Source organism: Pleurodeles waltl, chromosome 7, assembly GCF_031143425.1.
Source record: "Pleurodeles waltl isolate 20211129_DDA chromosome 7, aPleWal1.hap1.20221129, whole genome shotgun sequence".
Taxonomy (NCBI): Eukaryota; Metazoa; Chordata; class Amphibia; order Caudata; family Salamandridae; genus Pleurodeles; species Pleurodeles waltl.
The window spans coordinates 790,034,024-790,049,068 of NC_090446.1; the positions used below are offsets into that span (position 1 = coordinate 790,034,024).

General features: G+C 43.0%; 1 protein-coding gene across 4 annotated transcripts in view; it reads left to right on the forward strand.

Moving 5' to 3' along the window:
- FBXW11 (F-box and WD repeat domain containing 11) overlaps positions 1-15,045 on the forward strand; it is a 486,480-nt gene that overhangs the window by 29,468 nt on the left and 441,967 nt on the right. The window contains exon 2 of one of the 4 annotated variants that reach the window (XM_069199329.1): positions 13,530-13,631. The exons of the other annotated variants lie outside the window; for them this stretch is intronic. Within the exon in view, the coding sequence (XP_069055430.1) occupies positions 13,530-13,631 (102 nt within the window). The remainder of the gene's footprint in view (positions 1-13,529; positions 13,632-15,045) is intronic. 4 annotated transcript variants of the gene reach the window in all.

Sequence of the window (15,045 nt, forward strand, 5' to 3'; positions counted from 1 at the left end):
TGTGGAGTCTTTGAATTAGAGTTTTATGGTCAACAGTATCAAAGGCAGCTGAGAGGTCCAAGAAAAGTAGTGCAGCAACTCCATTGCAGTTGGCTATGGTTTTAAGATAATTACAGATTGCGATGATTGCAGATTCAGTGCATCTTCCCGGGCAGAAACTAGTTTGGTAGTCTGAAAGTATGGAGTTGGCTTCAATGAATTGTGACATCTGTGTGACTGCAGCTCTTTGTATCAGTTTGCCCAGGAAAGTTCCATTTGTAATTGGTCTATAGTTGTTGGGGTCATGAGGTTCCAGGTTTGCTTTCTTTAATAATGGGCATATGTATGCCTTTTTCAGGTCTTCAGGAAAAGTTCCTGTAGTTAAAGAATTATTGATGATTCTTCCTATAGGTTTGGCAGCAGCAGTAGATAAAAGAATGTTCTTGAAAATGTGTGGTGGACAAGGGTCAGAAAGGCAGCCGGAAGGCCTGCTTGCTTTGACCAAATCCATAAATTCTCTTGTGATATTTGTTTGGTGTACTCTTGGAGGGGATTTTAGGAGATTGGCTGGGGCTGATCATTTTCTTTTGTTTTAAATAGGAGTCCAATGTGTCCGCCTTGGTTGTGTAATGGATTGCCAGTTTGTTTGTGAAATCTTGATGACTTCCTTCCATGCATGTAGGTTTTCAAAATTAATTGAACATTTTATTAAACTTTTTTAATGCAGATTGAGCATTTTGGATTCTGAGTAGTACCTTTTTTTTTTTTGAGTGATGATTCGTATAGTCTGTTAACTTTGTGTAGTTGAAGTTTGTCTTGAATTTCGTTTGTTTTGTGCCAGATGCGTTGCAGCCTTCTGATTTTGTTGTTTTATCTTTTTTAGTTCTGCGTTTCCCAAGGTGTTGGTTTTCTTTTGTCCTGTTTGCTTTTTCTGAGTGGTATTAGGATATCGAAAGCTTCCTGTAGCCACTCATAAACTTTTGGAACAGAATTTGTCTAGGTCTGTATTGGCTGTTACTCAATTTTGAAGACTTAGAAAAATAAATATGTTCCATGGTAGATAGATGGATGTATGTAAGGTGCTATGGGGTGTGTTGATTTGTGGTGTTTTATGTGGTAAAGTTACCAAATGGTGGTATGATCATGTGATTGGGGTGATGCTTTGAATGGTAACTAGTTCAGGTTTGCATAAATAACATCTAGTATGTGTCAAGTGATGTGTGTGGGAATTTGTACAATCGGTTGTAGGTTCAGTGTGGTGATAGCTTTTGAATGGGGCATATTGGGTTTGTCAAACCAAATGTTTAGGTCCCCCAAGAATGCATAGGTTGGAGTATAATGATGTAAGATTTAAGACTGTGTCTAGAAAGGTGTTTGGGAATGTTGAATTGTTAGGTGGAGGTCTGTAAAGGAGGAGAAAGTTGGTGTAAGGTTGCATCTGGTGAGGAGGGCATCACAACATTGTGTGGAAAAGTCTGTTTTACTGAGATTTATTGCTTGTTTGAATATAATAACTAATCCACCTCCTCTTTTACCTATGCAGTTTTGTGTGATGGTTTGATAGCTTGGAGGAATGGCTTCATGCAACAGTGGGGCCATGTCATCTCTCAGCCAAGATTCTGTTGTGAAGAGTAAGTCAGGTTGCCTCAGTGAGGAGGTCTTGTATGTGCTTGTTTTTTGAGAGTGATCAAGCTTTTATGAGCAGGCAGTTTACAAAATGTGCGTTTGTGGAGGTGTTGTTTTGGAGAAGGGTGAGCAGTATATTTTGAGCTTTTAGCAGGTGTGTTGCTATTTGTGATAACTGTATGAGGGTCACAAGACTCCTGTTTTTTTTCTATATAGTGTTCCCCGTCCAGCAGGCTTGTGTGTGTGTGGTGGTGGTGGTGGTGGTGGTGGTGGCGGCGGCGGCTGAGAGTGACATGAGTGTACTAGTGCTTTTTCTAGAGCACCCTTATTGTGCCGTAGACAAGGGGAGGCGAAGTTAAGAGTGGCCTGTTTATTTTGTTTGCATCTGTTTAGTGTGGCAGGAGTATGGGTTGGGAGTGGTGGTGGAGCATGTGGATCATAATGTAAGGCTCTAAATTGTGCAGTGGATGAGAGGCCGGTGAATGAATGTTGCTTTATTAGGGTGCTTAGATGTTTGTGAAGAGTGAGAATTTACGGGTAAAGATTGGTCTGGATTTGTATTATTTGTGTAGTGATGGGAGTGGGTGTGACGGAAAGTGTTATGAAAGTTTGTGTTATTTTGATGTGCTGATGTGTTTTTGTGGAGTAGTGAGAGAAGATATAGATGTAGTGGTTTTCTGTGAAGGATTTATGTGTTATTACTGGTGAGTGGTATTAGAATATTACAGGGGGAGTTAATGTATTTAGGAGAAGAGTTTGAGGTGGGGAAGAGAGGCTGGACAAGAGTTAGGGTTATTTTTCCTAGATTTGATCACTGGAAAAGGTAATACGTATGGTGGAGTATAAGGATTGTACGGTTGTGTGTAATTGGTGAAGAGAGGGGTAGGGTACTTATGAAAGGTGTGATGGAAGGCTGAGTTAAGATTTTGTCATGATAAAGGGTCTGACAGGAGCAAATGGAGGATATTGCTGTTGGTTTGTATGAACAGGGAGTGTGTATCTGAAAGGCTGAAAGTAATGTATAATGTGGTTTTGTGTTGCGAAGGCTGCATTTGTTAGTGGTAATGGACAGAGTTGTGTTTGGTGTGAGAATGAGTGTCTTAATGTTGCAGTTGTGTTGGATATGTGTACACGTATGGTATGTGGGGTTTTGTGCTGGTTGATGAGACACTGCAATCTGTATGTGGTCAGTTTGAGGTGCCGGAGTTGGATGACTTGCTGATATTGTGTTTGAATGTTAGAGGATGTGTAGGGAATAAGGTCCTTTCTGGTAAATGGAAAATTGGGCAGCATTTCTTGCCCTAGGCCCCACCCAACTGTAAAATTCCCAAATAGGGAACTGCCCTTGTCCTCGACACCCGTGCAGAGACGCCCTGAGCCCAGGCTTAAATACAGACAGGCAGAATCCACCCTTCCAAGCTCGCAGAGTCCACTTTCCAGGTAAGGGACAGATAGAAAACTTACTGAAGTTTTGCTTGTCACGCACTCAGATTTTTGGCCTTTTCAAGGCAAAAACAAGTGGTGTAGACGCTTAATAAAACACAGTTTAAATGACAGAGCAGATTAAGCAGTCTCCTAAACACACGTTGGTTAGCCACTGAGGTGTATGTATTCTTTTTAAAAACAAACTGTGGGGGGTGGCTTTGTGCAGTCTTTTGTCACAAACTAGGAGGTAAATTTCAAACAGTCACTGGTTAAAAAAACAAAATAAACAGCAGTTTAAAAAAAAAAACACCAAGCTGGCTGAAACACAGGTAGCCTATTGTAAAGAGGCACAAACATATATATATTTTTTGATAAAGAGCTTTTATTGGTTTTGTGAAAACAACGAAATTAAAATACATACAACATGGCACCAACCGGTGCCCAAAGCCGGTCCCTTCCCCTGTCCCCAACAGGTCACCACATATAATGTTTACACATAGTAATGATAATAGGCTGTACGGACTCAATGTAATGAAGAAAGGAAGTAAAAGATAAGGAGGGGGTGGGACCCCCTCCCACAAGTCATTTCTGATATCACCCACTGAGTCGTACAGCACACATACAAGTTAATTGCACCACGTGTCCTCCCATTTCCCCCACACTTTATTGTATTTATTCGGGCACGCCCTGGCTTCATATACAAGTTTTTCACTCTGTGCACACCAGTCTACACCTCGTCTCCACTTGGCCAGCGCCGGTGCCGCCCCTGCCTTCCAGTCCGCTATAATATCTTTTTGCCACCAGGCATGCCACTCCCAATGGAGCCGTTTCCACCTCACCGTGAAGGACCCCCGAGACCTCCCTCATGACTGCCTTCCAGTAAGTCACTATGACTGGGCAGGACCATACCATGTGAAAAAAGTCAGCGTCTGGGCCCAAGCATCGGGGCCGGAGGACCGCCCTGTGTAGCTTTATAGGTGTGAGGTATGCAAATAGAGGGTCTAACAGTTGGAATCGAGTGGCCATAGTCAGGATCAGAGGGACCATCAACGCTTCCCTCCAGTCCTCCTCCTCCATGGGGCCCACCCATTCCTCCCACTTCCGGCGAAGCCCATCAAGAGGATGGGTGGTGTTTGCGATCAGAGAGCGATAGATTGGAGAGACTCCACCCTAGCATAGGTTTCCCATTAGCACCCTCGCCTCCATAGGACTGTATTCAGGTATAGTTTCTCCTGCGCGGATATGTACCAGTAGAGCGTGGTGAAGCTGAAGGTACCTGTGGAATTGAGTCTTGTTCAGCAAAAAGAGTCACTGTAGCTCTTCAAAGGATCTCGTGTGTGACACCCCCACCCCCACCCAAACATCACCCAGTGTGGAGATTCCTATGCTATCCCATCTCTGGAATCCCTCCAGCGCCGAGACCTCTGCCAGTTGCCTCCCTTGCCACAATGGAGTTTGTTGGGTGAGGCGGCCCCACCAGCCCGACACTCTCTGGGCCTCGCGTCAGCCCACCAAGACCACCCCAGTCACTTCAGGGGTCACCCGAGGGATTGGACACCCATATAGCACGTCAAAGACCCTGGGGTAGCCCATTGTCTGTAGCTCCAGTCGGTATGCTGGGTCCATCCAAACACCTCCTATCCAGTCATTAATTACAAGTAGGTGCATCGCAAGGTGATAGTAATAAATATTGGACATTCCCAAACCTCCATCATAGACATCTCTTTGGCAGGTATTAAGGGCCAGTCTAGGACGGGTGCTGCACCACAGAAACTGACACGTTATTGTGTCCATTTCCCTGAACCATTTCCGGGGAATTGGGTATGGGAAGTTCTGCAGTAGGTAAAGGAGCCTAGGGAGGATCATCCTTTTGTAAAGCGCTATTCTACCAAGCAGATTGAGAGGTAGGGTCCGCCATCGTTGGAGGTCGTCTTTGACTCGTCTGGTATGTGGTGCGACATTGAGTGCCCACACTAGTTCTGGTAGGTGGGGTATCTGCACTGCCAGGTACTTAAAACTGTTACGCCTGATTGGGATGTTACATTGCCACTCTATACAGTCTCTGGAGGGGTGCAGGGGGACCAATAGAGATTTGCTGGGGCTCAGAGCCAGGCCCGAGGCCTCAGAGAAAAGATCCAGGATTTGCAGAATTCGAGGACCACTTTTGACCGGGGTTGGAGAAATAAAAAAGGATGTCGTCCGCATATAGAGCCATGCTGTCTTCTGGTCCAGCGGGCCATGACCAACCCTCAATCAGGGGGTCCTCTCTTAGTAGCTTCGCCAAGGGTTCTATCGCGAGTGCGAAGGAGCAACGGGGACAGTGGGCATCCTTGGCGGGTGCCCCGTCAGATAGGGAACGGGTCCAAGACCACCTCGTTCACTTGGACACGAGCGGTCGGGCTAGAGTAGAGGAGTTTCACCAAATCTCGGAATTTGGGCCCAAATCTGTTACTTAGCAGGACGTGGTCCAGGTAGGACCAGTCCACGGTATCGAAAGCTTTCTCGAAGTCCAGCAGGAGAAGAGCCAAGGGAGATCGGGTCAGGGCCCCTCGGTGTGCCAGGGCTACATGTAAGCGCCTGAGGCAGTGTCTTGTGCTTCGTGTCGGCATAAACCCGCATTGGTCAGGGTGTACCAACGAGGGGAGTGCCTCCCTCAGTCTAGTAGCAAGAATCGTGGATAACACCTTAATCTCGGTGTTTCAGAGCGAGATGGGTTGGTACGCCGAGCAATGTCTCGACGGAGGTTGGGTCTTGGATCACCACAATTGTGGCTTGGTCGATCCCAAAGGGGAAACGGCCTGTTTTTTTTCTGCCTCACCGTACATATTTAGCAAGTGAGGGCCCAAGATATATCCGCATCTACTGTATAGCTCTGCCGGGAAGCCGTCTGGGTCTGGTGTCTTACCTGGTGACAGTTTGGCTGTCGCCTCGGTGATCTCTGTGAGGCTTATGGCCTCGCCCAGGCTTTCTCGGGTCGCCTGTGGGATCTTGAAGAGGACAATATCATTTAGGAGGGGGGACTCCCTTTCGGCTGTTGGCCAGGGGCTCTCTGCATATAGCCACGCATAATAGGAGGCAAAGCTCTGTGCAATGTCACCTGGCACCCTAGAAAGAGTACCCGACTCGTCCACAATTTCAGAGATAACTCTAGCTAGTTGGGTGGCTAGCCAGTGTAGGAGCTTTCCGTTCTTGTCTCCCCCCCCCACCCCCCCAGCCATAAACCCAAGCTGCTGACGCTCTCCAGATATGCTTCGCAGATTCCGGCATTAAGTGTCTAATCTCATATCTGACTATGGTAAGTTGCCTCAAAGTGGAGGCTGATGCAGAGGCCGCGTGTCGGCACTCAAGTCGCAACGCCCTAGCCTCTAGTTCAGACACCCCCGAGTTGCGTGCTCGTTCCCGTATGCGAAGGAGATGTTTAGCATGTCCTCTGAGAGTAGCCTTACCTGCAGCCCAGACTGCACCCGGTGACCGCACTGATCCTAAGTTTTGCTCGAAGTACTGACTAAGAGGGCCCTGTGCGCACGTTCGATTGCAAACCAGGGTGAAAGAGTTTGTTCCGGCATCCAGGACCTGATCCAGCGTTCCAGGAACTCAGGGGCCTGGTTTTCTTCTGCTCCTTCTGGAAAACCAAAGAGGTGCAGATTATTACGTCGGGAGCGGTTTTCGGCTTCTTCGGCGCAGCAGTGCAATAAGCCTGTTCGGGTTTGCAGTTGGGCCACCTTGGTCCTGAGATCCGCCAGATCGTCTTCGGTCTTGGAGACGCGACCCTCCACCTCAGTGATTCGGCCCACTGCATTCTTGAGATCTTGCCTTATGAGGCCCATGTCCTCTCGCACTTCCCCGGACAATTGCGGCCCCCAACTGCAGGACTTGTCTCTCGTTGTGCCGGGACAGCGCTCCCAGGTGAAGTGCCGGGGTCCCGGGCGCCCCCTTTTTTAGTCCAAGAGGCAGCTGGCTTGGTCTCACATCGCCCGAATTCAGGCCCCTCAGGCCGGCCTCGTCTGGGGGCTCCCACTCCCGGAGATAGCTGTGGACACTTGCTCCTCCAGGGGGGCCCTTTTGGAGGTGGGGTGCTCACCTCTGCTGCTGCCTGCATCTCGGTCTCTCCAGCAGCCGGCCCACTGCCACACGTTACACCCGCTGCTCCGGCACCTTCACTCCCTCTCGGCCCCCCCCCCCCCCCCCCCCCCCCCCCCAGCAGGGCAAATGCGGCACCATCAGGCCACTTAAGGGCCCAGTTCTCAGGGCCACAGGCACCCTGACAGGCCCAGTCACCGTCTCGCGGGCCCTCTGTGCCCACGCGTATCTGGCCAGCCAGCTGCAGCCTATTGGCACATGACAGGCAGGGCCGGTGTGTCTTTCCCTTCTTCTTTCACTTGGGGGCTGCACCACCATCTTAGCAGCCGGAGGCTGGCCCCTCCCCCCAGGGGATCATCACTGCTTCTCATCAGGGTCCGCGGCCCCGGCTGCCCCCCCGAGTCCAAGGGGCCAGTCCGCGACTGCCAAAGCTCCGCTCCTTTGGCCGCTGCCGAGACCCCACAGGGCCCGCTTGAGGCGCCGCACGCACAGCCTTCTCCGGCCCATCTGATTCTTAAGTGTGACCAGTACTTCTCACATCAAAGTGAACCCTTCAAATTCAATTCTATATCAGGACCAGAGACCAGGATTATGCTCTGCTTTCTTACTTTATTAACTTCATGCAGACTTAAACATTTGACTCATAAACTAACTTTCTCATCAGCCACAGGGAAAGAACTGCAGAAGAACAGGCAATCAACATCGAGATCAAGTCATATATGTGAACGACCTTTGTAATTACAATAATGCTGTTCCTAATCGTACAACTCCAGAAACACTGAGATCATACATCCAACACAAAACCTAATCTCCAAAGTACAGTTACTTGCAAATAGAAAAAAGAAATATATATAATAGTCATGTTCCTATTACAAGACTTGCGTCCGATGAGGGGAAGTCAAACTCCAGTATTAACTTACATCATGCGTGCTCCTTTTTATTCCAATCAACTATCTAGTCAAAGTAATATAGCAAGATTAAGAATGGCACACTTGGGCAAGGGTCGCTCCCTAGGGGGGGCATACTATGTTTAGGCCATTTCTGCCCCCCCCTATAATTAGGCCGATCTGCCCCTGGGGGAGGGGGATCAGAAAACCCCTGGACACAAGGGATAATTTTTATTTTTTTATTTTTAGGTGTGGGGAGCGACCCCTTAGGCAAGGGTCGCTCCCCATGGGGCCAAATTATTTTTAGGCCATTTCTGCCCCCATTTGCTCCAGGGGAGGGGGAGGGGGAGTATGGAGAAACCACTAGACACCAGGGAATTTTCCCTTTTATCATGCGGACACGTAAGGGGAGCGGCCCCTCCGGCAAGGGTTGCTCCCTATGGGCCCATGTTATTTTTAGGCTATTTCTTCGTCTTGGGGGCAGAAAACCCTTAGACACCAGGTATAATTTAATATTATTTTTTTTAATATGTGGGTATCGACCCACAACCAGAAGAGTCCAGCAGACGTAACAGTATATTGCTTTCAAAAATCTGACATCACAGGAAGAAGTTAGAGTAAACCGTGGAGAAAAATGGCTTTTCACCTTAATTTTAATATTGTTTTACGTTTCAGCTGTTTTCTGTAGGAAACCTTTGTAGGATCTACTCAAATTACCCCTTGCTGAATTCAGAATTTTGTCTACTTTTCAGAAATGTTTAGCTTTCCGGGATACAGCATTGGTTTCATACCCATTTCTGTCACTAACTGGAAGGAGTCTGAAAGCACACAAAATAGTCAAAATGGGGTATGTCCCAGTAAAATGTCAAAATTGTGTTGAAAAATTGGTTTTTCTGATTCAAGTCTGCCTGTTCGTGGAAGATGGTGATTTTAGCACTGCAAACCCTTTGATGCCATTTTCAGGGAAAAAAAACCACAAGCCTTCTTCTGCTGCCCTTCGTTCCCCCCCCCCCCCCTTTTTGGGGGGGGAGGGGGGAAAAAAACCACAAAATTTTCAATGTATTTTGGCTAATTTCTTGGTCTCTTTCAGGGAAACCCACAAACTCTGGGTACCTCTAGAATCCCTAGGGTGTTGGAAAAAAAGGACACAAATTTGGCTTTGGTAGCTTATGTGGACAAAAATGTATGAGGGCCTAAGCGCAAACTGCCCCAAATAGCCCAAAAAAAAAGACCAGGCATCTGAGGGGGGAAAGGCCTGGCAGTGAAGGGATTAAGCAAAATGGGTTTTTCTGTACTGCAGAAATGCTGAGCTCACATATTTAAAGGTGCAATCATATGTGAGAATTAAGAAAAAAACGACCGTAAACTATTTGCCCAGGATCACACAATTTGAGATCAGTTTACAGGTCAAGTAAATTACAGTTAGGTCGAGTAGATTATTTAAGTTACTCGACCTGCAGGTCTAGTAACATATTTTTTTTTAAAATTTTTTTTAGCCCTGTTTCAGTTTTAATTGACAGTTGTTTGATAAGTTCTGCATTGTAGTCATGAAAATTGAGAACCACATTATCACCTTTATTGGCTTGTCATAACAATATTCACAACATATTTCACTACATACAATATTTGTCCTGACATTATTTCTTGACAGACAATTCCTTTAATCACTGTGACAAAAAAAACATATCAAATAACATTGCCTTTGCACAAGACAGGTACAAATCGATTTGTTAGACTGCTGTCTTTTGTAGTGCCTTCATCTGTGTGCATTGTACTGCACTGTTTTTCAATATCTGAAGTGTTACGGTCACTAAGACCGATGTGAAGTTAGCAATAGATGAAATATTGGGAGTCAGATATTTCTACTAGAGGTTTAGGTCATGTAGCAAAGTTGTTTTTGTTTCTTATTCAGAACATCGCTCTTGTATGTTAAGCGCACTTTCCAACAAGTTATCACCAAAGTTGTCAATTTCTTTCAATGTCTCAGCTCCTAGACCGCTCCTGGGTATTGAGTCCTCGGGTAATATTACTTATTGTAGTTTTTTTTTCTCCTTGATCTGATTCTGGCCCCTGGTCTGACTCTTCTTGTGCGTTTTGCTCCACCATTATTTCCTCTTGTCCTTCCTTTGTGTGGAAGTTTCTTCATTCCTTGTTTTGAATAGTTTCTGCAAGCAGCATCCTTTTCAGTTCCTCTTTTTAATAAAAATAAATAACTTGAGCTGCAAGTATTGTTGGAATCCACATTCTGAATTGTATCCTGTGATTCTACACTGGACGCACTTGAAGATGTCTTTTGATGTTGCACTCTCTACTGGTTTCTGATTTTTTAACGTTGAGTTGTATTTCCTGGCAAATTACTAGACACGATCTGAATTGTAATCTCACTCCTCTCTTAGCTTTCTTTTTATCCTTAATTTCCTCTCAGTACAGTTCAATAATTTTTTCTAAAATGTCATAATTTTTCTGTGTACGTATATCGCCTGTCTTTTCAATCTTTTTTTCAAGTTTTTAATTTTACTTTCACCTTGTTCCATCAGCATTAACATTCTTGAGATGTTTCAGAAAGTTTTGTTCTCCCAGTGTTCCACCTGTTGGAAGTCAAGATCTTCTACTGCTGCAAAAGTATTAATACATAATTCTCTTGTGATTATGGCGATATCCAGATATTGTCTGTGTAACTGTATCCCAACATTTCTGTTACTCTTTTTTTCATAAGTCTTTCAAGTTAAAGAAAAAGATTTTTCAAAACTTTCGGAGATGTACCACACCTTATACTGTGTCCTGCCACTATTTGAGCATCTAAATAGGTGACCTGCTGATTCTTCAAGCTTTTAAAGATTGTACAATGACTATAGACAAAGTCAAACAACATCCTTCTTTGAGAACAAGAATTTCCTATGTATAACTAGAAGCATCATGATAAGTGTACTAATTTGATGGGTTAAGGGTTTGATTCACCCTCATGGGACAGTACTTGAACTGTACATTCAGTCAATTTTGGATATGCGTCTGCATGTTTGATTTATGGATTCCAGTGCAGAGTGGTATGTAACCATCAACAGCTGAATGGCATGTTTGTATTAGTGGGATGGAGTTAAGAGTTCTAGTTCCCTCATGAGAGACAGTGCTTTAAATCTTCAGGAAGACTTGGAGCATGTTGTTTTTATTTATTTTTCTTATTATTCTTTTTTGTATTCTCTTCATTTACTAATATATAGACATCAAATCTTACTTTTTTTTTTTTTTTGCTCGGGTATATTGGAAGAAATGGTTAGAGGCTTTTTTTGTTAGCATTACTAGGATATTTATTTTGTAAGAGCTGCTTGAGAGACTGTATCATTGAATCCATCTTGGGCCTTTTTGTTTCCTAAGAGCAACGGTTTTGGAAGCTTAGTTGTGGATCATTTGCAACTAATTAATATCTTTTCCACCCACCATGAGTATATATAATGGGCTTCATTTATATGGCCATTTGCTCTTTGCAAACGCTGACATGTGGATGGATCATTTACCGTGACTTGGACAGGTGAGCTTTGACAAGGAGACAGCTTTTCTTCCCTGCTTTAGCACAGCCCTCTTGTTAGGACTGAATTGTTCTGAACCTTGCATTGTTCTCTTTTCTTTGACTTTTTTGCTTTAGTTTGAAATGGTGTCTTGATGGAAATGATAGATGCTGAAAAGCCTTAGCTGTTAGATACATTGCCCTGAACTGGTGAGTATGTCAAGTGGAATTGCTTTCTTAACTATGTTACGGATTTTTAAATAGGACCTTGACAATGTTTGCTTAGAGCTTTTATAATGGTGCATTGCCTCGAACTGATGAGTGTTTGGAGTGGGGTCACTTTCTTAATTTTGTTACAGTTGTTATAAATAGGACTGTGAGGATGTTTGATTAGAGTTTTTTTTCCTTTTCTTTTTGTTTTTTTTTCTTTGGTTCGGTTTCTTTGAATTCTTCCTTAGTCTGTTCAAATATGGTATGATGCTAACTAGCAAAGGACGAGCACTGTGTGAATTATGACCCTTTAGATTTTAGTGCTGTTTTCTTTTGCAACAGTGCAGTTGATTTCCTCTGCCTTGGGATTCCAGTGAATGTTTTCACTTTGGGGTGTAGTTTAGGTTGGAATGAAGTGAATTTTATGACCGACTTTGGGTTTAATGTGTTTGTTAGAAGGCAAATCTTGCTGAAGATGTGTTATTTCAAGTTGGGCTTTCTGTAGTAAATGGCTCCCCATTTGGGGCTTTGTGGTGATGATTGCCATCCTTACTTTCCCCTCCAGGAGTTTATTTTCCATTATACTTTACCCTTTTATGTTTGACAGACAAAGGTATGGACATAAAAAAATTCTGAAAGGATGAGATGGGATGTTTCTGATGAGTAGATGTTGACATGAAAAATCCCTTCCCGGAGGCATGGGGAGATAGCATTCTGTGAGGGTCTCACTATGGGTACTACTCAGGAGTTTTTGTTTTGTGTTGATTCCCCTTTTCTCTTTCTTCATATTTTTATACACTAGAGATGTTCGTTGGAAGGTAGTGATTGTAAATCAACCCATGAACCTTGGTGTTTAGACAAATACAAGAAACACACATACTTTTCAGCCTGGTTAGTACTCTGGGTAGAGAAATTTAAACATTAAGGTGAGAGGTGACATTAGAGCTATTTGCCACAAAAGCATATGGTGTGGATTATATTTTGTGAGGAACCAAGTAAGAATATGTAATCTTATTAGATAGGTTTTAAATTAGTCGGTGGTAACTTTTATCAAATTACAATAAAGTGACTAAAACCACCCACGAGTAGCAGTACAGTAAGATATCCGGTATTATAATCAATATATATGTTGTTTCTTTCAACAAACAAGAAAAACGTGTGTGAATTCTGCCGAGAATCTGTTTAATGATATACTTATATGCACTTGCATGATTATATGGAGTAGTGTGATATTTGGTAGGCAACATTTGTTTTGTTACTCAGGAGGTTCCTGATATTGCATATAATTAATGCAAATCATCCATTTTACATTTCAATACATGTTATGTTTATTTCATTTCAGCCCTGAAGAAGTGGCTAAATTTACAGTGAAACACATGTTGGCTGAAGTTTGCTATGGATGAAGCTTGTATGCGTGTACTGTATGGAATTATTGTGTTTGAAATGATTGTTTAGATCTTTGTGTGTTTACAGTGCATAAAGTGTAAAGGTATGGATAAGTTTGAGACTAAAAAATACTTTTTACTACGAACATTTAATAGTGATGAATCATGTTATCTAGCACCCAACAAACATGATATTGTACTCATCCCATTTTATATTCTCAACAGGGATGAGGCATTTGTGTGCAAAATGGCTGAAAACATGGCAGTCATGAAGGACCTCAGCATCTTTCTCACTTACTGGCCTTCATAACTCATTGACCAAGCTAGCATTCAGAAAATCTTTCCTTATTACTATACTAATATTTTAGTTGCCTACGTGAAATGGCTTTTATGGCATCTAACTGCATCTCTTCCTTCCTTTTTGTCATTCTGCAGTGTTCTGTGCCAAGGTCTTTGTGGCTAGGCTGCTCCAACCTGGCAGAGAGCATGTGCGCACTGAGATGCCTCCAGAGCATGCCCAGTGTCAGATGTCTCAAGGTGCCTTTCTTCTTTCTTGAAAATGTATATATGCATATGTTGTAAACATTTGTGCAATTATGTATTTTTTTTCGAAAAGTTTGAATGTGTTTTGTTCTGCAAAGTGTCTGTGTTTTATCACATTATCTATTTTTGTAGCAGCCCTGCAAAGTAGATTGATTATTTTTTTCTTTTTATAATTAGGAGCTGAGCAACGCAATTTTTTGTCTAATTTTTTTATTCATTGGAAGACCCATATTTATTGTAGTGGTTTTGCATGTTGCCTGAATGCTTGACGACTTTATATACATTTTATTTACAAAAATAAAATCAAAAGGTGAAAAAATATGCAGTTGATTAGCAGCCTCACTTAGGCAAAAATCCCTTGTAAATAGTGTACAAGCGATCTGTCTTTCTTGACTTAGTTTACATTAATCCAAACATTAGTTATGTTTCATAGTGATTACTGTTTTTGGCACGAGAAAGTTTTCAAGGTGATTTTTCTAAAGATTGATCAGAAATGGTACAAAGATTGGTCCTCGAGCTGCTTTTGACTTAATTATATTATGATAGGTTGATTCTTCTATTTGGCGATTATTACTTCTCCTGGACTGTAGTCTGTATTCTAATAATCAATATCACAAGCCTCACTAAAGTCATTTGTCCTGTCTCCTTTTGCATACGTGGTCTTCTTTATTGGGATGTGAAAAAGCCAGTTTGCCAATGTACAGTAATATTGTAGTAAACAGCTGTAATCGCTTAGATCAGTGAATATTCGAAGATCACACCCACTTGGTTCTGTAGGTAATATTGAATCTGCAACCTCCATGTTATACAGAACATTCGAAAATATAGGAAGTAGGATGCAGTCAGTGCCCCATGGAAAGAAACATTTCCATCCTTTCAGTTAACTTTTTTTGTTTTAGCTAAGATATGATATAGAGCGAAAGTAGTGATGAACATTGATTAATATTGATAACTGGTCATGTTTGTTCTCGAAGAAGAGTGTAGATACTAAGCTGAAGAATGCAATATTAATCTTTGCATGTGATTTCAGAAAGTAATTTCAAAAGGAATACAGTGCTTTAGTAACTTTGAGCTTAATGCACCTTTTTCCTAAGTGTCTTCATTTTAACATGCTAGGCTACTCTCACTGTACCAGTTAATGGCCTTTGTAGGTTGTGTTCCTCCACTAATCCAAGCTTAATATGTAGGGGAACTGCTGTGTTCGTAATAGATATGAACCTACACAATAGGCATTATATTATTTTATATTTATAATATATATATATATATATTTTTTTTTTTACTTCTTGTGTGAAAGATTTGAACATAATGTTTGAAGAGCAGCTCTAGAAGGCCCAAGAGTGCAAAGGCTCCCAACATAGCATATGAGACTGGCCAACTTTAAAACTTCCTGAAAGTTGATTTTTGT